The sequence below is a fragment of the Periplaneta americana genome, chromosome 11, assembly GCF_040183065.1.
Source record: "Periplaneta americana isolate PAMFEO1 chromosome 11, P.americana_PAMFEO1_priV1, whole genome shotgun sequence".
In the NCBI taxonomy this organism is placed as follows: Eukaryota; Metazoa; Arthropoda; class Insecta; order Blattodea; family Blattidae; genus Periplaneta; species Periplaneta americana.
The window spans coordinates 83,692,184-83,719,694 of NC_091127.1; the positions used below are offsets into that span (position 1 = coordinate 83,692,184).

Consider the following 27,511-nt stretch of genomic DNA (forward strand, 5'->3'; position numbering starts at 1 on the left):
AATGTAAGAATTCACAGTCTCTTATATAAGGCTGCCGTAGGATGAATAATTGTGTTTTCCTACTGAAAAATTTTATATTTTGCACATAGGAGTTATTGCAGGAACAACGACGATATAAATAAAATCAGTATAAAAATCCTTCTTATTTAACCTAAAGAATGATACAAATAAATTGATTGTATATATGACCTAATGTAATTTATTTGTATCATTCTTTAGGTTAAATAAGACAGTTATTTGAAGGATTTTTATACCGATTTTATAAAATTGTTAATGTTTGTAATTCCTTTTTGTTTGAGTGTTTGGTTTTTCTCCTGCAACTTTTTCTTCGTGTATCTGTGTATATTCGTTATTTACTTCACTCTCTTAGCCCCTATGTCCTTCCCGGGGCCGGCCTGCATTTGATAATTGCTTAATATTCTCAGGAGTGACTGGGTTTTTAATTATTCCAGATGAATTTGTTCAGCTGAATTATTTTCGGATCTCTGGTGAACAGGTTGCTACCATAGTGACTGATTCTCTTTTCCGTGAACAGGTAGACTCTTGGATTGCATTAGATCTGTCTGAGACGTAGCTCCCAAAGAAAAATAAAAAAATGCAATTGATAGGCCACATTCCAGTACTGAAGAAAGAAATAACTTTTCTGGAGTATATGATTGCAGATATACTGTTTTTGCAAGCGATGGAACATTGTAGATAGATATCTGTTTTTCAGGGGTTTTTAACATTGTCATTAAATGCACTTGGAAGTGATACATCTAACGGCTGAATGCATTGAGAATAGTGTGAAGAGAATGATACTATTACAATCCCATTATCCTTGGCGTAACGATGGTGTTTAGGTAAAAGAGTTTAACCCTCAGTTTTTAAATGTGACTTTTTATTTGCTGTAATTAGTGCAGTTAGTTAAAATTTAATTACAAACCTTGAATATATGTCTTTTGACAATTATGTTTACATTCTTTCATATAAAGTAACTAATAATAATGTGCTAAAATTTAATTATAGCTGTCAATGGTACAGATTCAGTTGTGACATGGATGACACGATTGTCTAAGTGCAAAAGAATTGACTTTTCTGGAATACTTTGTGTGTGTTTTTAATATGTTTTAAGACATGTACAAGCATTCCCGACATATCCAACCTGAATGACATACTAGTCTCAAGCTTCTAATTAAAGATTCTGACAGGAAATAAGTAATTTTACCTCTTTTGGAAAAACAAACACTTGTGCTATGATATTTCCTACATCAGAAATTATTCCACACATTGTCACTGCTACTCCTTATTAGATATGATCTGTCTGATTTACTTTTTACTATTTTTAGCAGTAACAATTGGACTAGGAAGTACAGTTGTTATTTCTGTCTGATCTACATTTCGAATGTACTCTGGCTGGAAATAGTATCAGTTCATAACTGAATAATAGTAACATTAGTTTGGTTAAAAGTAATTGCTTTCGCCAGCTATTTTCTGGCTTCCTGAAAGCTTGATGAAAGTGATATTTCATGAACTTTGCATCCATCAACTTCTGCCATTTCATTTTTCAACCAATTGGATTGATGCTTCTTCTGGAGCATTGAGGTGTATTCATAAGCTAGATTCCTTGTTTGGACTTGTTAGACCATAATAAATTTTCCATGATTTGATGAGAAATTCACAAAATAATAGTTCTTCTTTATCTGAAAATACTTCATGGCTTCCAAACTTATTTGTCCCTACTACTTTAATGCTATGCATTGAGTCACTTTCCTCCAAAGCTCCAGATTGTACATTTAACTTTGATTTCAGACTATTAATCTTCTGTTTAACATTGACTGTTTTAAGTGTTATTTATTTGCTGCTTTTCTGATTGGCATGCTTGTCTCTTGAATTTTTTAAAAGCATTTTTAACATCTTGCTCAGAAATGCTGCAACATTAAGGTTTCCTTATGTCTGAACCATCGTGAAAAAACCAGGAAGTTGTAAATTTTCTCAATTAATTATAGTAAATTTATATCCAGGTGAAATTAGAGTGGACCTGTCTATACTAACCCTTATGGTATATCATTATGTAGTGCCCACTATCCCAATATACACACTAGAAGAATATGCCATAAAAATTATGCATGTCCAACTATCGTTATTAATTTCTTCTGCAATAATAGGAACTTATATGAAATTACTCAACTTAGAAAATAAAAATGAAAATTTTAATTTGAAATAGTTGAAAAATGCTTTGTTTTGCAACAGATGACTTCAGTTCTTTCTAGTGATCCAATTCCCAAAGAAACAGTTCCATACAATAAAAACTGTTAAATATTCTTGCTGCCAAACTTCAGATTCCCCCCTCTCCCCAGAATTTCTCTCCTAAAAATGCCGGAAAATTTTAACGTCTACATTAACTCCACATTTTCCTTCGCCCCCCCCCCCCTCGCAATAAATATCATCAGTATTGTAGCTTTAAAATGTGGAACAAGTCAAAAGTTATACAAAAATATACATAGCAAGCATATTAATTCAATTTACAATTATAAATACTTCATCAGTTGAGTAGGAGTACGAGTATGCAGAAATTTTGTTAATTCTGTTCTGAACATTTTCTCTTGACCCATCAAAAAAAAAAAAAATAGATCGTGCATTGAAGACCATAATACATTAATAGTGAACTCCGTTTTTTTATAACAGAGGGTAGATAGAAATCTGATTTGTGTCTTCTTTTAAAATTATGATTAGTAATAAATACATATACCTTGGTTTTTAATATAAAGAATGTACCATAATCACAAAGTGGGTTAAAATTTAAATTCTTCTGTTATCAGTAAAAATGCTTCAGTTTCCGACATTTTATAAGTGTTATATTACTTTTTTTACATTCACTGTACCACTAAAAGTTATGTCATGTTTTGATGATGTGGCATCTTGATATTCCATAAAATTATATGCATTTTATCCTACCTTCTCCCCTTTGTTCAGTGTCTTGCTCTGCACATAACATATTATGGCCTTCTTTGTTTGTAATCAATTATAATTATTTAATTTTATGGGAAGTTACAAACACATGCAAGATTTTACAAAGCACCGAAATTTAATTTAATTTAAAGAAACGTAATAATACTTTTTGTTCAGTATATAATCTTTAGTAATTTGATGTTTACTTATAGGTTAATATTTTACAGTCGTCTGTTTCTAATGTATTTGCATTAGTTTCCAGTAATTCAGCAGAAACTATAATTAATTGTTAAATGAACGCTCTTCACATTGTTACCTTTATTTCACTTGCAGTAATTCACTATGTTTGTCACAGTTGAGGCATTTTTTGCACAACATTGTATGTTCATAAGTGAAAGTACAGACATGCTTTGAGTACATTAAAACATGATGGACCAACCATGAACATACCAACCTAAATATATGAATTAATGTACATCGATTTAACGTGATTTACATTATATATAGTCAATTACTCAGGGGAAGACAAGTGCTGAGTAAGAAGAAAGGGTGATTAATAGATAACATGTAATACTTGTACTACTAGTAAGTGGAAACATTTCCGCTTACTAGTAGTACAAGTATTGCACTATTATCGTAACATTATCTATTAATCACCCTTTCTCCTCACTCTGAACTCGTTTTCTCCTGAGTCACCGACAGTACCTATGTCTGAAACATAGTAGTTGGTGAGATATATTGATGGGCAAACTTTTAAATGGAGACAGGCATTATACATATTTCTACATTTTAGAACAATGTCGTATACATAATTGTACTTTGGTGCTGTTCACACGCAATTTACTGAGGTTACCCATATGGATTCCATGGACTATACGACAGAAGTGTATTCATGTTGTGACCATTCACCTTCATACTAAGCCCAGGAAATATTATCGGTGTTAAGGATACAGTTATTATTACTAATTTTTTTTGTTTTGCTTTTTGTTGTTTACCAGATGGATAATCACAAAAAAAACAAAATACAGTAAACACAATCTATATGAGAGAAACAGAGTATTGCAGTACAAGTCAACATTTTTCCACAATTCTAGATACAATAGGGTACCAATAATACAGTACAGTATTGATATGGTGAGTTGCAGTTTACACAGGCTGTGTTGTGGTATCCAGGAGGTGCTGTGTTAAAGATCTGATGTAGCACATCAAGTTAGAGACAGTCAAAATTCTTGAATAAAATTCTTGGTTAAAAAGAATAAAAATTTTTTAGTAAAAAACAAAAATTTCTTGAGTAAACCTGAAATTTTTACCCTGTATTATTAAATTATTATGTTGCTTAAGATAATTGACAATTATAATTATATATTCAAAGTTTTACGTTGGCAACAATTCTAAGATATTTAACATTCAAAGCTGTATGCAGACAACAGTTCTAAGTTTGTCGTAAGGTGTCTTCTTCTATTTGTTAGCACACACGAGAACTGTGAAAAAAAAAAACGTTCACAGTCAACATTAGAAACTGGAACCCATATAGCTTGGAGTGCTCCGTCCACAAAATCACTGTGATCTTCACGTAACGTTAGCAAACCTTCTTACACTAAAAGTTCAGGACTATTTTTACTATGTCCTTCAGTTCACTGTATGTATGTACTGCTACATCAGGTGATAGATTCTTTAAGATTGGCACCTGATCAAAGAGAGGTTTCAAACTGCTTTCAGTTGCATCAAACCGTTTATGAACCATTTCAACTCACCATATAGTGCCAGCATTCCAAACCTTGTGCATTTTTCAAACAGAACTTTTCCAAATTTAGATAATGTATTTACTAATTGCTGAAAAATTGCGTCTTTTCGCGAATAATAACAGAAAATATGCTAAATTCGCAAGTCACAGGATTTTTGCTACTTTTCGCGAGTTGAAACGTGTAATTATATGTTATTTTTTATGTGAACCATGTTTTAAACTATGTTTATTTGGTTTTTAGGTTTTTTGCTATTTCATGAGTCACGAATTTTGACTGTCTCTAAATATAGTATACAGAACTGCAAGATGTTCAAATATTTCCCCCGTCAATTTCTCCCCACCTGTTAGACTTTGGACATAGATATATAGAATATTTTTATTTTATTTTAACCAAAATCATATTATTCTGAGATATTTTACATTTCTCCTAAGAAACTCTGTATACAGCACAGTATTAACTGATGTTCATTATTATTTGACTGATTGGTACTTCAATATAAAAAAAAAAGTTATTTAATTCTGTTTAAATTATACATTACATGAATGGTATAATTGTTTTTTTTTAATAATCCATCATTTAAAATCTGCATAACAGTATGTATTTATTGCAGTGCATGGAAGACTGGTGTATTACAAAATAGTTGTGATCAGTTATGTACAACGAAGCTTACGTGCAGCTGTGTTTGTGAAGATGATGCAGCTACAGTTGAAGTCATGTTTGTTTTCCATTGCAGTTTTTATTTAGACTGGAATTTAGTGAATACACTTATATTACATTACAAAGAAGTACGAGAAATTAAAGTGGAGGAGATTATGGAAATCTACAAAAAGAACACAGTGCTCCTGTTTAAGTAAGAAAATAAAAAAAGTGGTGGGTCCTTATTAATTGAATTACAAAACCTATTTCTTTACAAAGAACCTCCTTCAAGATATTAGTTTTTTTTTTTTTTTTTTTTTTTTTTTTGTATACATTTTTGTCCTTGATTTGAAGTTGTGATGAGATTAAATTTGAATTAATATGGTTTAGAATATCTTCTCAGAAATCTTATTAGCGTCAGTTTAAGAATTACGGCATCACTGTTATTCACAAAGCTGATATTTGCTGTCTGCTTCATTTTAAGAAAGATGAAGGAATATTGTGAATAAGACTACAAAAGATTCATCTACTTAACTAAATTCTTAGAAGAGCTCTGTTATGTTCAAATGCAAATTGGAGTTGTCTACTTTTAATTAATTTTATATTGACTGATATTAAAATTAAAATGAATTTTCTGTATATAATTGTCAATTAGCTTTAATAAATTTAATGAACTGTTCATTCTGAAGATTGTTAAGCTGGTTGCTCCCATTTGCCCTCATCCAATATATATGTCACATATTAAAATATAGATTTCAATGGAGACAGACGAAGTGATGTTGCAGACCATTCAAATTGTATTCATAGTTATTTAATCACTTACAGTCATTCCACATGCAGCTCCATTCTTTTATCCAGTGCAGTATACAATAAATTCTATTTCATAAATTACCTTACATGATTGGTTTTAGCAGCAATACAACATTGCATGGAGAATGTGTTCCTGTGTTTCCCCAACTAATTTTCTGTAGGCTTATCATGTAACAGGAGTGAAGTCTTATTCTGTGTTATGTGTTTAATATCTTTACAGGAAGATATATTAAGGTAAGTAACTGATACTGAGGACCGGTTTCACCAAGCTTCACTAAGGTTTTAATGATTCATTAATTTATTTAATGGTTCATTAAATCATTTTTGTAGCTCACCAAGCATCTTTAGCCTAACAAACCAGTAAAGCTATCATTAAATTTAGTGATAGAAATTTCCGTCTTTAAATTTTTAATGATTCAATACAAAATGTCGGAATGTTTCGACATTAGAATTGTTATATCTGGAACTGCTCGAAAATTAAGAGTCAAATGGAGGTAATGTTAACCATTTAAGAAACGATCATTTTGAAATTTGAATGAAACCAAAATTCACGAAAGGTACCACGTCACGAAGATCATGGTACTCAAACTTTTAGAAGAAACTGATCATAGGTTAGAATATCATAGGAATGGCCGAGACAAAGTTGAAACTAGTCAACTAGGTAACATACAACTGAGTTTTTATTTTAACACATGAAAGTGGTTATTATAACTACAGACCTAAGAAATATTAGTAAATGAATACATAATGTGCATTCAAACATAACAAAACTTAATTGGTATATTAACTTTCATTTAATTAGAATTAAATTTACTCGCACACATTGAACATCTACCTTGAAAATAGTTATTTAACACAGCATATTTGGTATCAAGTTTTTATTTTCTTTCAGCTCTGCAACTATACTCCACAGTATAGTAAATTCATAAATCTTTAATTTTTTTCATTCTGAATCACAGATTTCAAGAATATTATCTATACCTAAATTGCAGTTATATTTATATGAAATACCATACTCCCTCAAATGAGGTCACCACTGTAATCAGAAATGCAATAATTACAAAGCTATAATTATGGGGGAAATAATAATAGTAATATTTCCCTCTGATTGAGGTTCTGGCTGATTCATACATCTATTATCAGGCAGTACATTTCACTTGACGATCTGTGTCATAGGAAGAACAATTGTTTGTATGGATCTGAAGTCTGATTAGGGTTACATGTAGCTAATCGGCGATGTATACAATGGAGGGGGAAAGGAACTGGCCACCCTACCCCATTATCTCTTGGCCTAGTTGCCTCATAAGTGCTGCCTTGTTGGTATGACTTGTGAGGTTCAGATCCGTCTTCAGACAGTTAACTAAACAACAATAATAATAATAATAATAATAATAATAATAATAATAATAATAATAATAATAATAGTACTTTTCCTCCATTTACTATTATTTTGTAACCTCTTTTCTTCATTGTTGGTCTGCATGCAAATGATGTAGCAGGTACTGTCTTAGTAAAAAGTTTTGTTGCATAGTCCCAGAAATGAGGCAGTGTGCATGAGCAGAGGAGGAGCGATCTGATTCACAAGAGAATGACTAGTTGTGTGTCATCCCTTAGTAGTTAGAACAAGTTCCAGGAAAAAGAATTCCGCGTAAATAAGTAGTGCAGTAAAAAACTATTAACAAATTGAGAAAAAAAATGCATAACAGTGAGATCGAACACACAATCGACTGATTCGGAAACAGGCACTCTGTTCACTAGACTAAAACTGTCCGTGAAAACATTCTGTATGAATCAATGCAATACTCCAAGATATGACTATCACGAAATTGGACATTAACTTGATTTACTTGAAATTAATTAGACACGGTTAGCATTATTTGTGGAAATATGTTTTGCCCTGTGACTTATAAAGTAATGAGATGTGAAAATTGTTATTCCTTAACTATATGTAACTTAAATCTTTATTAATATTTTATTATGTTTAATAGTCACACTGTTCACTAAAGGTCAGAGCACACCGGACTCTATACTATACAGCAATATACTTTTGTGCGATATTAAGCTAGCAATAAGATATGAACATGCGCACACTAGATGCTATAATAATGCTTCATCAGAGATATGTTCTATAAGATAGCCAAGAGTGATTGTTATTATTTGCACTGGCTTCAAAACAGAAGCGGAAGAACTGGAATTCATGAAATTTATAATAGTGTTCTTTCCAAAGGAAATTTAATTTCCCAGCAGGATAATCACACTGCCATAAACGTTCAGAGATGGTTCATGGGAAGGCCTGAAAAAGAAGATGATGGACAAATATCGTGACAACCCCCCTCAAAATCCAGGTCAATTGTGGAATCAAGTTCTGGCTACCTGGGGAGATCTTGCTGAAGACCAGAACTATTTCTGCGATTTGGTGGACTCAGTGCCCCAAAGATGCCAGGCGGTGATAGATGCAGGTGGCATATGGAGAAAATATTAGATCCACATGTGTATTTTTTATTTAATTTGTTTATCTTTGTTTTATTTCTGTAAGAAAATTGATCTCCCAAGAGTTTTTTTTTTTCCTAGTCAAGCCAGAGTTCGAAAATAATTCGTTCCTCTATAAAAAAAATGAAGAGAGGTAATGTGTACAAAAATTAGTTACGTTAATAAAAAAAAAAGTCTATTTGGTCGGAAATTGAACACGGGTCCCCAAGACCACAAGCCAGCACGCTGCTGTTTGCTCCACCAGAGAGTCATTACGTAATCAGCGTGACAAGACACTTATAACTGCTCGGCTTGAAGTCTATGGAGGCAGCATACATATAAATATACTCGTGTAAATCGGGGTCAAAGCTTCACTGTGGTTTCATAGAAAGATGTTCTGATATAATTATGAAAAATTCATGGATCACACTTATTTATCCATAATGAGCCATTACTTACTCTTCATTAAATGTTAAGAAAAAATGGTTGGTGAACAGTTTGCATTTTATTGGATCAAATATTTTAATGTTCACTAGATAATGTTTCATTTGGATTGATTTACTGAAGCTTGGTGAAACCGGCCCTGAGAGTTGTAAATATCTTTCTTTCAAACACTTTTTAATATAAAGGACTTTCATTTCAAAACTTCCCAGTCTACTATTTAAATTGAATTCAATTTGAACAAAAAAACATGTCAGTTTAGATATTGAGGGGGGGGGGGAAGTCTGAAGCCAGGCTTAATTGCATTTTAGATTTCACCCCCCACCCCCACTGAAATTTCAAATGGCACCCCTATATTTTTATACTTAAATATGAAAGAGCATTCAATTGTTTATACACCTCATTCATTTAACTGTTGTTACTGTTGATTAGAGCTGAAGCTACAAATACCATTTAACATTTCTTGTAATAGTTGTATTCGTGTATTAAATTATTCTAAAATGGTGTATACCCTTCAAAAGAGAACAGAAATCATATTTATTTATGGAGCTGAAAACTGTTGTGCTCGTAGAACTACTAGAGCTTTCAACGAGAAGCATCCTGAGAAAAACGTAAGTCATCGATATGTCAAATCTAATACGGAAATTTGAAGCAACTGGTTCTGTGTGCAATAAAGCAAATAAATGGCCAACCTAGACAACTCGATGAAACTTCGCAAATTGAAATACTAGGTCATTTCATTAATGAACCTACCACATTCATTCCAAAAGTAGTTGTGACAACATTTCGGTTGGTTCTACACATAAAGTGCTGAAAATCGAACAAATTTTTCCCCTACAAAATACAAAGTCACCAACAAGTCAGCGAAGACGATTTCGAAAGAAGAGTAGAATTTTGTGAACAGATGCCTCAGAGAATTGAAGATGATCCAAATTTGACACAAAATATTTGCTTTAGTGATGAAGCGACTTTTTTCTTAAATGGGTTTGTAAACAAATACAATTGTAGGTACTGGGACATTGAAAATCCTCATGTGTTTCGTGAAGATAATACCCAGTTTCCTCAGAAGATCAATGTGTGGGCTGGAATTTTTGGGGACGATGTTGGACCGATTTTAATTGAAGAAAACCTGACTGGAGAATTGTATCTGAACATATTAGAAAATGTAATTGATCCACTTATCACACTGTCGTTAGAGAACCAAGTGAATGAAGGAAACTTTGTGTTGGACGAACAAAATTTGCATTTTCAACAGGATGGAGCTCCCTCACATTATGCAGTACCTGTGTGACAATGGCTGGATAGAAGATTTCCTGGAAAATGGATTGGTAGGAGAGGAGCTGTAGAATAGCTGGCAAGATCTCCAGACCTGACACTGCTTGACTTCTTCCTATGGGGTCATTTGAAATTAGTTGTTTATATTTCTCCACCTGAGAATATTTAAGAACTAAAAAATAGAATAACCCAAGAATGTAATTGGATTAGTAAGGAAATACACCAAAACATTCACGAGGAGTTCCAAAATAGATTGTGTTACTGTTAACCAACAATGGAGCACATTTTGAACACTTGATTTAGTGCAAAATAAACTGTTTCTTGTTAGGCAAATGATGTGAAATAAATGAATGAGGTGTATAAACAATTGAGTGCTCTTTCATATTTAAGTATAAAAAATATAGGGGTGCTATTTGAAATTCCAAAGTGGAGGAGACTGGGTGTGGGGAGTGAAATCTAGAATGCAATTAAGCCTGGTTTCAGACTTCCCCCTCAATATGTAAAGTGACGTGTTTTTTTAATTCAATTTAAATAATTAGTTACTTAAACTGGAAAGTTTTGAAATGTATGTTAATTTACATTCACACAAAGCCTGAAGAAAAGTGCTTTATTAGCAAGTTTTTGAAAATTGAACATATAATACCATAATTACTTAGAATCATGTTCTGGACTCTCAGAGAAAAGGTCCTATAGCGATTAATAATGTATGTCAAATGTGTGGTATTGGTCTTAGCTTTGCCTAGGGGTCCAGCATAAAATCAAATGCATATAGACACTTGGCTGTTATAACTTCTTTAATTATTCATTTTTACACATATTCCACATCAATGTATGTGCCCACCATTTGCCTCCTAGACAGCACACAATCTTTTAGAATAAGAGTTTAATAGTGTGATAAAAATATTTGTATCCCATTCCATTTTTTTATTTATTTGTATATTGGCACAGTTCCGTCACATAACTTTAATTAGAGCAGGATTTTATGTACCAGTAATTAAATATTCTGTTCTTATGTACATAGCTATAAGAAAAGCTAAAATGTCGGCGAATCACACTAAAGGGATCATTATTCCAAAGTTTTAAGTTACATATTTTGGCGCATAATAAATATTTAGGCATATGTTAGGTATATATTTTGGAACAATATACATTTTTTCCACCAATTTTCCCTTTACTTAATTCATAAGTTATACGTTTGAAAATTGTTTATAAAGCTTGTCCCTTCGTCTCTAATGCATAAAAGTAATTTAATAATTGAAAATAATAATGTATTCTGTCAAAAAATGGACATTCCTTTGCCATTCTAACAGTTTGTGCCTAAGCATGTGCAGTATGTATGTGCTTTGATCCTGGTTGAGTGGAAGAGAAGGCCTGATGGCCTTAACTCTGCCAGGGAAAATAAAACTTATTATTATTATTATTATTATTATTATTATTATTATTATTATTATTATTATTATGTTATAACTGGAACTTGGAAAATTCAGGTGGCCCAAATTTTCTTTCTGGGTCTCATTTTCATATTACATAAAATCTGGCTCTACTTATCATTAATCTACAATGTTTAGTTGACTAACGTTTTTGCCCCTCCATTACTGAGCATCATCAGGTCATTTATTATGTTGTGTGTTGAAACTGTTCTAAAGTTACTTGAACACTATTAAAATATAAGATATAAATCCAAAGTTAAAAGTACATGTGTCTAGTGGCATTCAGTATTAATTAAAATACATTATTATTTGTTTTGTTCGTTGATTATATACTCAGTCAATTTTATTTTATAATTATATAACGATAAAATTCCAAAATCCGAATTATTCAGGGTATTATTAAAGTTAATAACCACGTTGTTGTTCAATATTGTCATTTTAAACATATGTTACATAGATTCACTTAAAAATGCTGCCATATGCCTGAACTCCAACTGTGAATGATTTGGATTTTGGAATTTTATCACTACATAATCGTAAAATAAAATGTACTGAGTATATAATAAATAAACAAAACAAATATTGTATTTTTTCTAATAGTATTGAGAGATTCACTGTCTATTTTACACAATCACTTGTATAATACTACATATTACAGTAGAATCCCTCTTAACTGGCACCAAAGGGACCAGGATAGTTTCGGATATAAGATTTTGCCGATAATTGAATAAATAAGGTATATACAAAAAAGTTCTTATTTCATGGTACGAAATGTTGAAACTGCAGGCATGTGAAGCTTATTTCTCTATCACTTTTGCTCGTAACTGAATAAATATAAAAACAGTGCTAGCGATAAATGTAAAAGTCCAGGAAAATTTTCTCAGTATCCTTTAAAATACGATATTTTAGAATTTTCAGCAGATGAAAGAGTGTACTAAACGGGATGATGAGTGTATTAAGTGGTGGATTTTACATGGTTTTAGATAGGGATGTCAAGGAACTGGACGAAAAGAGCATATAATGCGGGATAGCATAACAAACGGGCATATATTATTGAGGTTTCACTGTATTTTGAATAGTTTTCCAGAAAAATGTGCATTTTAAAATACGTGAATTATGAGATCGTGCAACACTATATTCAGTGTGTTGCTCTGAACAACCCCTTCACCTGGCTTGTTCTGAATAGGGAAATGGAAGGTCATAGCCCTGTATATTGTTTTTAAAAGATGATATATCATTTAATTTTTAATTTAATTAAACTGTGTTAGAGAACTGAGAGTGAACACTGCTCATTTCACATTAAACAAAATATTGGAAAATTGAAAATAAATTACAACTTAATTTTAATTAAATGTTCAGAGAACACAAACTATAAGATACACTTATTTCAAAATAAATTTAAAAGAGTAAGAAATATTTCTACAGTCTTGTTTCAATTGAATATTGTAGAGAACGAAAACAATGATGCTTATAAAAACAATATTTTAAAATATTTAAAACTTTACAGGTAAAAATAAAAATACAATACCGGTATGCTTATTTCGTAGGGGTTAGGTACAGCTTACAGCAGTAAAATTTTGGAAATATTCAACATTTTTTTCCTCAATTACTGTATCTTGAACAATAATGAAAATTAGTATGTGTAAAACACTGTCCTGCTATAAGAAAAAAATATTTTTACGATTTAAACAAATTATTTACAATTATTTTTTCAAAATTCGTTTCACTGTGCGTTTCCCACATCACTCAAAAACTATCCAACGTTCTGTGATGAAATTTTTTTGCATGTCATATCTACAATATGATGCAAAATTACTTCTCTACCTTTGATAGATTGTCTGATAAAAAATTAATTAATTAAAAAAAATGGTCAAATATCAGTATTGTCTATTACACAAAATAAAAAAAAATATATATTATTCATTAAGGAATGTAGTTGAAAGAGCATGTTATTGTAAATATGAGTTTCAGCAATAAAATAAGAGAGAGAAAACATGAAAAAGTGAACAAGTTTTTGAGTTATGAGAGGAACGCTTCATTACTGCACAATGAACTGCCAACATTTTGAATTTTGAAAAAAAAAATAATAATAATAATTCTTTTCATATAGCAGAAGGACAGTGTTTTATACATACCAATTTTCATTATTGTACAAGATACAGAAATGGAGGGAAAAAATGTTGCGTATTTCCAAAAATTGTACTGCTGTAAGCATTTTAACATGCAGAGGTGCAAAGGAGTTTACACATAAATTTTTAAAACCAGCGCCAACACAAGCAAACATCCGACTTTGTCAATAAATTTCGAAGAACAGGAAATGTCGATGAGTCATGTTCTGGTAGACATTCTATGCCCAAGCAGATTGCAGAACGTATTCGAGAAATCATCGAGAAGGGCCCTCAAGTATCGGGTCGTCATTTAAATAACCAGTTAGATATGCCAAGATCAACTGTTTTGAAGTTCAACTAAAAAAGCAACTTATCACATTCAGGTGTTGCACAAACTTGATGACGAAGATTATGCAGCTCGTAGGCAGTTTGTTATGATTTAATTGAAGCCAAGGCCAAAAGTAAATGTACTGTATGACTTGAGTTCATAAAAACCACTGTTTCTGATCCTTTATTTTCACGGAAGCTCCCAATACAGGTAACACTTAACCTGGACATGCGGAATAATTTCTTGAGTCTTATCTATAGCAGGATAACATTATTGACATAATTTTCTTTTAGCAGGATGGAACACTCCCTCATTTTACGATAGGTGTGAGAACATATCTCAACCAACGCTTTTCTAACTGATGAATAGGCAGAGATTCAACACAAGTATGGCCATGGCCATCACGTTCACCTGACTTGACGTCCTTAGACTTTTTTGCGTGGAGGTTATCAAGTCAGGCGTGTACAAATACAAAGTAAGAAATCTACAGGACTTGAAGAATCGAATTTCAGAAGCATCTGCAGTGAACTCTGGCAACATGCTTACAAATGTCTTTAGGGCTTCATTCAAATGTTGGACACAATGCTGTGAAATGGATGGCGGTCATGTTAAATTACGATGAATTAGATATGTATACACCATAACAAAAGCCCTATATACAGTTCATGTCCGAATAACCATTATTTCATTAAAATGGATCGAGACTTTATGTCCACTCTGTCTGTATATTTTTAAACTCTTCCAATTTAATTTTAATTAAATATTTGGTGAACACAGGCAATAAGAAAAGTTTATTTTACATTATACAAATCTAATTAATGATTTAAAAAACTCTGTTTGTCATACTGCAAGAATTTTCTTCAGACAATTAGAAATAGTTTCCTCCCACTTTCGTTTTTAAAGTGGTAGCCAGTAAACTTACATACAAGAAATCAAATTTCCCGAACCGTCTTTAAAAACAATTGTGTGTGTTAAGATTACAGTTCTCATTTTCTCACTCTTCGTCTCGAATACGCCAACTGTTCAAAGTACTGAGCCTATGTATATCTATCTGCCTTTCTCCAGGCAATAATCTTTACAGCGTTGTCAAAGTGCATTACCTTTTGAAATTGCTTTGCAATATTAAATTCACTGGAGAAACACTTCTAGCACATAATCACATTAGCGCTCATACCCTAAGAACATTGGTTTAACTTTGTTTAGAGCTTTGATCTTAGAGTTATAAAAACAATTCCATAACCTTGAGAAAGTACATCTATTCAAGTCCATCGTTTCATTATATAGATATTCCTGCTATTTTTTACTCCGACTGATACACCATCCTCAGATTATACACTGTTTTTCTTCCATACTGCCCCCTCATTTAACACTACTTACTCGATTAACACACACTATACTTCCCCTTCTTCTCTCCGCACTTCCTCTTTCCCCAGTCTCTTCTTTCGTTGATTCAACATTCTTATTCCTCTTCTGCCTTCCAACTTCAAGATCTGACTTCATGTGAGACTCTGCTAATTCCCCCACTTTTCTGCATTTTCGCACTTCTGACTTGACCTTGGGGTGATGCCATTATTACTGATCACATCCAGGTGCCTATTCCCCTCTCTTCAGCTTTGCTCTTTTCAACCTCCTCCTCTCTCTCTCTCTCTCTTTTTTTCTTCCTGATGACATAGACGCCTATGAGTTTGTTGTCGCCTGATTGAAATTTGCTGACATTGTTGATTTCTGCAGCCATCCTTCCATTGCAATCTCATGTATCCCTGCCTTCATGCCTTCCGCAAGTTCACTCTTTCTTTTCATTGAACTTTTATTTAAAATCCCTCTTAATTTCTCCTTTATCACTGTTCTTTTTCTTTTATTAAATTCTCACCATTTGCCGACTGATTTATCCTTTCAAAGCAAAATTCCACGTCGAATAATTCACCATTACGATAATTTTCAATTTATCTTTAACTAATCTTGTGTAATGTCCATTATTCCTAGCTGCTTTCATAAAAGGCACTAACACTTTTCTTCTATGCCTCACTTCGTATTCAAAATCTTCCTCTATACTAATATTCGAGTTTTCTAATGCTTTCTTACTGGCCATAATCTTGTCCTTGATTCCTGTACCTGGAAGGGCACTGATTCAGTGCACACCCAAGACCCAATCCTTATGGAAGGCGTTGAAAAAGTGCCTTCCACGAGGTCTAGTAAAACCTTACCAAACCCTCAAGATAAGGAAAAGGGAAAGAGGCCCTTACTTTCGGGAGTCGAAAAAAGAAGCAAGAAGTTTCAGTGGGAGGCTGTGCAGGCGGGAGAGGCGATGAAAGTTGCAACTCATCTCTGTGGGTGCTGGGGCTCTGCTTCATCCTTCAACCTCTGAAAGACTTGAGAAACAGGAAACTGTAAGTCAGGCTTCAGTAGCAAGGCAAATGCCAAAGGCAAGAGATCGTGTCATAGTGGTATAGAGGCACAACATGCTACTAAATGGCTACGAGGAGGCATGGGAGATCTATGGATCTCTTATGCACAATCCTTGGCAGGACTTACTCCCCTCCAGTATGCTGTCTTTCGAGAGAGCAGGAAGGAGAGGAGCAGCTCCTGGATTTCTCGGATGCTGTGTGGGAGGTCGTAAACAGGGTGCCCAAGGACACCATCCTGCCCAGGTTCGAATCTACCAAATTGTGGAGGGAATGCCTACTATTCACTTGCGCGGATGAAGAGTTCAAGGAGGGATTTTATGGGCATATCAGCCATATTAAACCTTGGACAGAAGTTAACCTGGTAGCAGTGGAGGCCTCGAAACATCTTAAGTTACAAAAACCAATGCTCTGGACCTCGGGAAGGCACTCAGGGTACAGGAAAAACTAAATCAGGGTCTGGTTCATTGGTATCAGCAAGAGTACGAAGAAATATACATCATCAAATATATAGCACAAGAAAATGGATACAACCTCAACATCATAAAAAAGACAAAACATAATTACAAGAAACAAAAAAACACAATACAAACATATCGTACAAACATACGAAAAAAAACACAGACGCACACACACACATGCACACAATCGCATCTTCATTTAGGAAATCAAATTACTACATTTGCATACAGAACACAAAACATCTCAATACACAAACAGAATAAACAGATACAACCTGACAGGAATATACAAATTATCATTCAATAGTTGTAACAACTTCTACATCGGACAGACAGAGATCTTTTCAAACACATACAAAGAACACATCACTGCAATAACCAAATCACACATCTCTACATATGCAGAACACATCACAAACACCAATTACACCTACAGCAATATAGAAACAGAGGAAATCCTACATATTTAACCGAAAAAAATAGAAATTAAATAATTACACTACAACAATACGAAATATACAGATACAGAAAAAAATCCACAACATGTCCTCAATACACAATTAAATTTCAGAACACACACCCTATTCGACTCCACACTATCACACACAAACGCAACCCCAGCAAAACAACTGAAGAAACCAGAAGACGCAAGGACCTCACTAGTTCTGAGGATGACCAACAAGAAGTCTAATCTCGGCAACTGGGTAATTAACCACTTAATTTTCTTTAACACTGGAAAGTTGTTAGTATGACAAAATTCTTAAGTAAAATTATACGCGTGGATTTCACATAGAGCTTGGAATGTAGGAAATTCAAGCTTTTCCTTTCTGGATTTTCTTTTTAGAATACAGTATTTTAGATCCATGGCAAGTTGAATCAGCAGATACGGAGAGAAAGCTGTATTACTTTAGTTCAATTGTTGGAATAAAAATCCACAGGTTTGGCTCTTTATTTATATCTTTTTCGAGGCATACATTTTCGTCAATAGTGCTCATTCATGACTTGTCCATATTTATACTCGAGAAATAATAATATCTTTATTTTTATCAGTTCATGCTTTTAATAATTTTATACCATAACAGTGATCAAAAGAGAATGGAGAAAGTTACACAATGCAGAACTGCATGCATTGTATTCTTCACTTAACATAATTAGGAACATTAAATACAGACATCTGAGATGGACAGGGTATGTAGCACGTATGGCTGAATCCAGAAATGCATATAGAGTGTTAGTTGGAAGACCTGAGGGAAAAAGACCTTCGGGGAGGCCGAGACGTAGATGAGAGGATAATATTAAAATGGATTTGAGGGAGGTTGGATATGATGATAGGGACTGGAATTAATCTTGCTCAGGATAGGGGCTGGCGGACTTATGTGAGGTTCCTTAAAAGCCATTTGTAAGTAAGTAACAGTGATTAGGTTATAATCAACTCATATTTCATGAATAGTACTTTGATGTTTAGTTTAATATGTTGTATGTTCTTAATTTAATAACAACAATTTTACTAGGTTTATCTAAAATAAAAATTCCCAAACCCAAAATAATGTGGATATAATATTAAAAGATTTTATGGTAAACACCTACACCAGTGCCAAGAGTTGAAACTTTTCTTGAATAAAGTATCCGAGGGAAGGGAGCAATGGCTATGATCTTTGTTCTTTAAAGGATTGTAGGTTCGAATCTACATTACAGATTGCAACAGACTAAGAAAAATACATTTATTGATTAACTGAATACTTTATGGTTTGTGAATAATATAACACATATAATATATGTACAGATATTATATATCAAGACTTTGGCAGATTGAAATATACGTAAATTTGGAAATATATATATTTATATTTATGATGAGAAAATATATTTATGTATATGTGATTATTTCATTTAACAATACAGTACATATAATGTAAACAATCTATATCTACAAAAAGAAACATTCTTAAACTACCGTCATTTCAAATATAAAAATGACAAAGCAACAGATGAAAGAGGAACTAATGTTAACATAGTACAAAATTATTTATAAAGCTGTAAGCGATTGTTCTGAACTGCAGCCCTTCTAATGGAAAAAACTGACAATAGCACTAGGAGCTGCTTGGAAGTACTTCCTTGCAATATACATCCTCTGACATGGAAAATGGTCACTTTCCTGTAGCGTGAATTTGTCATTTGGGTTATGAGATTCACACAAGGAAATAATAAGCAGCGAGGTCCGAGGATGAAGTCAAGTCATAGCAGTGACGTATCTGTATGTCACGAAATTACGTATTTTCTACGAAGCATACACGATAGTTACTGAGCTATTCCAAGATGGGACTTAGTCTGTGAACAGCGACCAATTTCCGTGTCAAAGAGTGTACATTATATCCCAGGACTGCCTATAAGAGGATACAGACAGCTGAGATGCACAATCTATGGCACATGTATTACATTACATTGCTTAAACTTTCATGGTTTTCCATCTGTTCCTTATAAATTATCAAAGACTAATTAAGAAGACGTCATACAAAAGAATTGTGACTGCCAAGAGAGTCTATACGAAATAGACATTGACCCTTGCTTTGTTAGCATGTTAGAATTGTTGCTTTTATGAACACATACATTGTAGTTCACACAAATCCATAAGAAAGTAAAATAAACACATATCTCTCTTTTGTCAGTTATTGAATACAAATAAAATTCTTACATTTCATTTTACATAATTCCACAATAACAGTAGAATATGTGCCCATGTCTTGAGTTGTGCACCCTATTTTGTAGTGCGATTTTATTCTGAAAGTAACTTAAATATATAAAAGGTTTCTAACAGATTATATAATTCCATTGTGTAATATTAATTTCTACATAGACTTACAAATTTTCGATGTAGATTACTCTTGATGGAAATATTTAAGTTAAAAAGTGAACCATTTTCACTCAACTCTTATATATCTATAAAATAGAAAATGATAAACAAAGGCAAAGGCTTTGTGCAAATATTTATGAATGTGGTATTTGTATAACTTTAATTGTTATTTACATATTAGAATCCTGGCCATTTAAATGCCAGAAGAGATATGAAGTGGCTGGTATTTTAGTTAAGAGTCATCAATACAGTCTGAACTTAAATGCAAAGTGTATGTCGTGCATGTTCTCCTATTCTCACAAAAACATGCATACTTGACTGAGATTTGCCCAATTGGAATATAGATTTATTAAAAAGCATCATTTTGCTATACACAGATGATTACTCAAAGAAAAATTGGGCAGTCATACTCTGTTCCGTTTCTATTTCTGATTATGGGTAACATTTTGTGGTAGTACAGAAAGAACATTTTGACAATCTGAAGCATTTTTAATGGCAGACGTAAAAGTTTCACAGAAGAAAACATAATTATTTTAATCCCCTTATTGAATAATATACCGTAGAATAAGGTAGCCTAAATTTACATGGGAATGGTGTCTGTCCTATCATCATCATCCATCCTCGTTGTAGTCGTCATTACTATCATTCTTCACGAATGAAGATCAGGTGATCCATTTTGACAAGCAAAAATACATGTTGTTATGAGTTGTTTCAAACATTTTCCTAATCACTCAATCTTATTGTAATTAGGTATAGACTATTAATTACCATATATTTTCAATAATTCCTTAAAATCACATTGAAAATTTGTACCCAAACTGAACATGAATATAGTTAAACCATAAAATGGAGAAAGAAAAATATTCAGACAATTGCATATCAGTATACATAGCTAAGTTCTCTAGCCACCTCTGTTTTTAACTGAGAAATCTTGAAGTTCCATTAATATACAAAAATACGAGTGTTGCAGAAGTGTGAGTTTAAAAGAAATTTAATTGCTTCTGCTTTTAGTTTGTACTGCAATTTTGGTGTCTTGTTATTTGAAGACGATCAATTAGTAGTAATAGCCGATGACGATGATGATGTAACACATATATTATGATAAGAAAACTGGAATAGAATATAACTGGTGACTAAAAAGAAATATGGATAAACTAATAAATATGGCAATTGGTAATAAAGAAGTAAATGAGTTCATGTTAGAAGAAACTGGGGAATCGATTAAAGGATACAATTCTGATTAATGTTGGGGATAGGGAGCTAGAAGACTTCCCCTTGTCGTCAAAGAATTTCCCGGCCTGTCAAAGAAGAAATATTTGCCCTATTTTATGAATTGTAAACATAAACTCCTTCTCGAATGAATTGCCTGGATAATGTGGTTCTGCACTTCAGAATAAATCTTATAGGCTAACGAGCTTTTCTGCACTAAGCATGTGTCCGAGAGGCTACAATGGAAATACCGTTTTTAACATTTTATAAAGTTCATATTACTGCTCATCTCTGATTGAGGTTCTGGCTGATACATCTATTATCAGGCAGTACATCTCACTTGGCGATATGTGCCAGAGGAAGAACAATTGTTTGTATAAATCTGAAGTCTGATTAGTGTAATGTGTTACTAGTTAGTATGCAATGGAGGAGGAAAGGAACTAGCCACTCTACCCCATTATCTCCTGGCTTAGTTTCCTCATGAGTGATGCCTTTATTTTTATTGTCACTTATAAGGTTTAAACCTGTCTTTGGACTGTTGACTAAACAACATATTACTGCTTTGTGTCCATAACTGTTCAAACTGAACTCTTAAGTGACAATAACGCTAATAAAGTATGTTTTTTTTTATTTAAATGTGTGCTAGACTCACTAGCAGTTGCTTAGTAGTCGTTGTTAGTTCGTTTTTTCTAGATCAGTGAATGTTGGGCTATTAAGAGATAGGGTAATACGTTCCTTGGTTAACTTCAAAATAGATAAATTTTTTATAAAAAGGCATAAAGTTACAGAATTGAATAGTGTTTCAGAACCTCAAGCATCAAATAACAGGCCTATTTCTCATCGGGTAGAAATTCCAGCTGTGGCGGTGAAAGTGAAACTTATAGGTATAATGAAAATTGCGGGATGCGATAGCCTAATTGAAGGATGTTTTCAAAAATGGAAAACAAATTGCCTTGGTTTTCATCAAACAGGATATGTGCTTGTACTGTTCAGAAATTCAAAATCATGGTGCTTCTAAAGACAGTAAATTCATATTGAGCTAGCTTTTATCAAAGAGTTGAATGCGAGAAATAACAAAAAGTTAAATAATAAAATTAGTGATCACGGAAGGACCAAATCACGCTTGAAGTCTGAATCAATTTTGAATAAAAAGAAAAAGGAGGTAATTGAAAAATTATTGTCTGAAGGTTTCAGAAAATGGGAAGAAAAAAAATGTAGAGAAATTACAAGTGACCGCACGCATATTTAGAACAGAGTACCCTCTCCGGAATCGAATTGAAACAAAAACACTAGCATCTGTGATTTTTATGATTAATGGGTCATGTCTAAAAGATTTTCTTGCAGAATGCTATGCAACAGAGTGGATAAAATCCGGGCATCATTCTGCATCAGACACTTCACATAGGAAAGGGGCTACGAAAATTTCATCTCATCAGAGCAAATTTTTCCAGTAAATTCGGTGACTGTATTCTTATTAGTTATTAATAATAACATTATTGAGAATATTTACATTGATTCAAAAAGTTTTTTCTTTGCTACTATTCAACAGACTCACTGATAGTATTACTTTTTATTTTTATTTTTATAGGAGGTTAAATTTAGTGCAATACATAAACTAGTCAGCGATGTATGCAATGGAGAGGGAAAGGAACTGACCACTCTACCTTATTATCTCCTGGCTTAGTTACTTCATGAGTAATGCCTTATGGTGTCAGACTTGTCTTCGGACAGTTGACTACACAACATGAGATTAAATATAATTGAGCGTTTTTTTTCCAAAACTCGATACCCAACATAGAAGACTATTATGATACATTGGTTTTTTAATTCTATTCATTATTACAAATAAAAAATTAATTGAACTCCAAATTCTTCATAAATGTCTAAAGTAGCACATGACTTAACTTTTCAAATTTGTGTATGCTTTGAAAGAAAAATTACAGCAAAAGCAAAAGATTGATATTTTGTATCACAATAGCCCTAATTGATCCTAAATTAAATATAAAAGTGAAATTAACTCAAAAGTATAGTTTTTGAAAGTTTTTTTTTTTCCTTACACTTTTACAATTAAAGAATGATTTCATATACCAAAATCTAACAGTTTTTTTAAATATCAATACAGATTACTATTTTTATAAAAGGATTAATTAGCATAAGTGTAACCGTTTTTTAAGTGGGCACCAATTTTTTGTTTGTAATGGTGGTTACATCACCCACTCATGTAAACCTCCAGTATGACTGGAGGGCCACACCTGTCGTTGGTTAATGGGTCCATTGGACCTGGCCGGGAGGAGTTTTTGAGTCTACCAAGAGCAAGAGCGCTAATGACTTCGTTGCCAAAGCCCAGCATTGGATAACAACAACATTTTTAAAAAAGGATGGTATCTGATCCTCTAAAGACAATGTCTTATCTGCATAATATTAGCCTACATGGTTGGGTGAATTAATTATTATGGCTCATTGTTATATTGTAGATAGGCTACGATTTTTTAGTACTGGCGTTAGATTAACTATTGGTGCTATAAGTAAAATGTAGGTTAAATAAGGAATACTTAAAACAGAGAATGAAAGAAATGGACGAGAATTCTAGAATATACAAATATCGTAATGTATTCACTGTTTATGTCATATTTCCAATTTTTTGAAAGAATCTGATACTTGTGTAAAGTATTTTAAGCTTGTGCTTGATCCTCTTGTACAGCTAAATAGAAAAAGTGCCTTAATAATATTCCTTATAAACAGAGTAGTTATTATCACGAACATTCCGAAAATGATAAAAAAGTAGTGATTTTAAACCATACATTATTATAACAGAATACAGTTCATCTGACTTGAAGCTCTGTTCTGGTTTGCTTCAATAAAATTAGAGTGATTATAACAAATGAACACGGCAGTTTAGTTCAATTGTCTTTGGTTTCTGGCTTTTAATATGCTTTGAAGGTTATGAGTTCAAATCCGGCCGAGAGTGATGGATTTCAAGGGTGGTGCAAATCTTCACCTTCTTTTGGAAGTGAAATATAGCCCGAGGTCCCGTACCACAGGACGTCCATGAGAAAGCTTCAGAAAAAGTTAATCAGCCCTTTTTCTCTCACTCAGAATTTAACTTTGCTCTCATCATCCTAAGTGCCTCCACATTCGAAATTAAATTCGACACTGCCAGACTATATTAGAGTCCATATCTGGATGCACTGATAAGGAAACGGTCATATTAACATACTCATAATCAATAAATCAATTATAGGCCTATTGTATATTCTAATGTATGCTGAATTAACAATGTATAATGAAAATGAGTACCGGTATGTGAGCTATTAATGATAATTTCAAACTCACAAATGAAGTACATTCTGTAAATGGAATGTTTTGATAAAATTAAGTAACATTAAGCAATAGAAAAAAACATAAGCAATTAATGTTGAAACATTAGAAATACCTGTACAATTTAGTAAAGTTACAAATTCTTTGAGGTAAATTGTGAAGTATATATGTATATTTGAAGCGATACAGTAATATTTTAATAACAAGATAATTTATAATACCGTACTGTCACACATTAATTCGTTATGTGCAAATCAGTAAGACTGTGAATCATATGATACATCAACATTTTTAAAGATTATGGACAGACAAGAGCGTTTATTATATAAACTGCATTTATGTGCATATGTATTCGTTTAATAATTATCTTTACACCACAATATACCTGTGTCTCTACTGAGATGCCTATTACAGTTAATATCAGCACATAGTCTTGGAGTTGTGATATATGGTACAGGTAGTTTTGGGAGTTCCACTTATGATGAAAATACCTTCAACGTTTTGGAACTCCTTATTAAGTATTTTGTTATACTAACAACTTTTTAATGTTAAAGAAAACTAGGTAATATACCACATACGGTAGTTTTCTTTAACATTAAAAAGTATACTGGTAACAAAATACTTAAGACAGTGATACAAAGTGTTAAAAGTATGTAACCAGGATGAATATCCTTATTGGTTTACACTTCAGGAATATGTAGATAAATAGTATGTTCCAAAAAATTCTATTCTTACGGTATATTTTAGAGGGCACTACCATTTGGGTCTGTTACTATAAGATACTGGTATGTTCTTAACTTTCTTGTGAAGGTGATTATGAGATATATTATGTTTTGTCCCATTGTACAGTGGGATGAAAATGTGATATACAATTATAAAAATAAATATTCTTTGAATTTAATTCATTCTTTCAATTTATGAAGCCCAAGTAATTTGGTTATCTTTTAATGCAATACCTTTTTTATAACTAATTCAGAATTACTTGTAACATGCTCAGTGCAAGTACGTCCTTGGTCTAAGTTATATGGGAATTAATCAAATGTGATACATCCAGTGTTCATAATTACAATGAAATTTCCAGAAATTATTTACAAACTAAAGTCTTTAATGAATTCAATTGATGAAACTACTTAACTACTTGTCAGAATTTCTTTCAATTATAAACGACGAGAATGCAAGCATAATTTTAATAGACAATCTGTATGAACATTATAAACATTTAGCAGCTGCACTGAAATACTACGAGTACATAACAAATGTGAATGTTGAATTGTTTTAATTATATTTAAGTCATTTCTGTAGTATATTTTAACAATTTTAACGTAACTGAAAGCACATAATAATAATAATAATAATAATAATAATAATAATAATAATAATAATAATAATGATGATGATGCCGAATATTAATTCCTATTTAAAGTCATCAATAACAAAATAAAATGGGAATTAAAAGAATCATTTTCTTTTTTTATGTGCTTAGAATCGACAGTATAATTTATTTCATTGAAAACTCTATGAAATAGTTATACGAATCATCATATTGGATATGATATCAGAGGAAATGTCATTGGTAGAATGATACCTCATTGTATTACAATTAATTTATCATCGACATCATTGCTTCACCGCTTACAGAAAAATGAAAATGTCTGATAGGAGCAGATGGGAGTAACAGATTCGATACAGATCACAGTATATTGAAACTAAAAGTACCGGTATGGTTTTGTAGTTATGCACTTGGAGGTAAATCAGTGACAGTATATTCGCACAAAATTTGGCACTGGCATACCCAACAATCACTGTATTGCATAGCATTAGTTTATGCCATCAGTAGCCTATCATTATTTCTTTTATAATGAAAATGAGTGTTGGTGATACTGCATACAGTTATATACTTATTCATATTATATATAATTAAACACCTGCTCTTTCTGTGAAATTGGTTATATAAGAAATATTAAGCATAGCATTTTAAATTTAAATTGTAAATTCTCATCAATAAGCAAGCAAAATATTACGACTTACTTGTTAGCCGAAAATCAATATATTTATAGCTGTCTTTGATAGAAAATTAGTTAATATACAGATACATTCGTATATTAATTTTTATATTCAGTTTTTCAACTCATATTATTTTAAGCGTCTTCTGATATACAATAATTATTTATTGTCACTGTGAACATACATCAGTAAACTGAGGGGTTGTAAATTAATGGCAATAGTAGATTCTCAGAAGAGGAAATTGAACAAGTGAATTGAGAAGTTTTAAAAAATATTTTTATTATGTTTAAAAGCTATCAAAAAGTACTGCCATTTTCTACGTGAACCAAACTATTTTTTATCTAATCATTCCTCATGCTACATTGGTTTTATGTACTAGAAACTTCTTGTGATATTTATACACAGTAACAAGTTATCATGACGAATTTTTCTGAAGCAAATACTAGAATTAGACTTATATGACTTATAGTAATAAACTAGTACAAAAATATAGATCTGTCCTTTAAATTTAGAAAATAAAGATAAATGTGTGTTGTAGTACATATTACAATGAACAAACAAAATATTAAGTTGCTAATAATGACATATAAATTGATATTATCTTCTTCTGTGGAGTTGATACAGAAGATTTGTTCCTGGGAGGGAAGTAGATCAATATTTACAAATGTCATATGATGATTTTTAAAGATTACAGTACATAGATTTTTAATACTGATTGGAGGGAGGAGACGTCTTGTTAGCTGTCTTCCTTTCTGGAGAGATGAGATACATGGCTCGGTGAGTTGCCAGCACAGCGTGTGTTGCTGCCTGGAAACAATTATAGTCCAATGTTAGATGTGGCTGAACATAGTATTTGCGATTATGATCCCGGATGTTTGGCAAAATGCCTTTTTAATGGATGCGTACGGTAACATTCCACAAGTAAATCATTATTTTCATAGATATAAATGTGATTTGGGGTAAATCAAAGTGATAGAGTCAATTTTTATTTTGTTTTGTCTATTTTGCCTTTTTAAGGCATTTCTTACTAATTAAATAATAAATGACTTTTTTGTCATTTTAAAGCAATATTTTTTATTTGCAATTCTCTAAT

General features: G+C 32.3%; 2 protein-coding genes across 6 annotated transcripts in view; one reads left to right on the forward strand and one right to left on the reverse strand.

The window, feature by feature from the left end:
* LOC138709163 (uncharacterized) overlaps positions 1-5,991 on the forward strand; it is a 128,128-nt gene extending 122,137 nt beyond the window's left edge. For all 4 annotated transcript variants that reach the window (XM_069839717.1, XM_069839713.1, XM_069839718.1 and 1 more), the window contains one exon: positions 5,287-5,991. In XM_069839717.1, coding sequence (XP_069695818.1) covers positions 5,287-5,530 — 244 coding nt within the window. In that variant the 3' untranslated portion in view covers positions 5,531-5,991. The remainder of the gene's footprint in view (positions 1-5,286) is intronic.
* Positions 5,992-17,068: 11,077 nt separating this feature from the next.
* LOC138709164 (calcium/calmodulin-dependent protein kinase type IV-like) overlaps positions 17,069-27,511 on the reverse strand; it is a 581,667-nt gene continuing 571,224 nt past the window's right edge. For both annotated transcript variants that reach the window (XM_069839721.1, XM_069839720.1), the window contains one exon: positions 17,069-27,225. In XM_069839721.1, the coding sequence (XP_069695822.1) occupies positions 27,124-27,225 (102 nt within the window). In that variant the 3' untranslated portion in view covers positions 17,069-27,123. The remainder of the gene's footprint in view (positions 27,226-27,511) is intronic.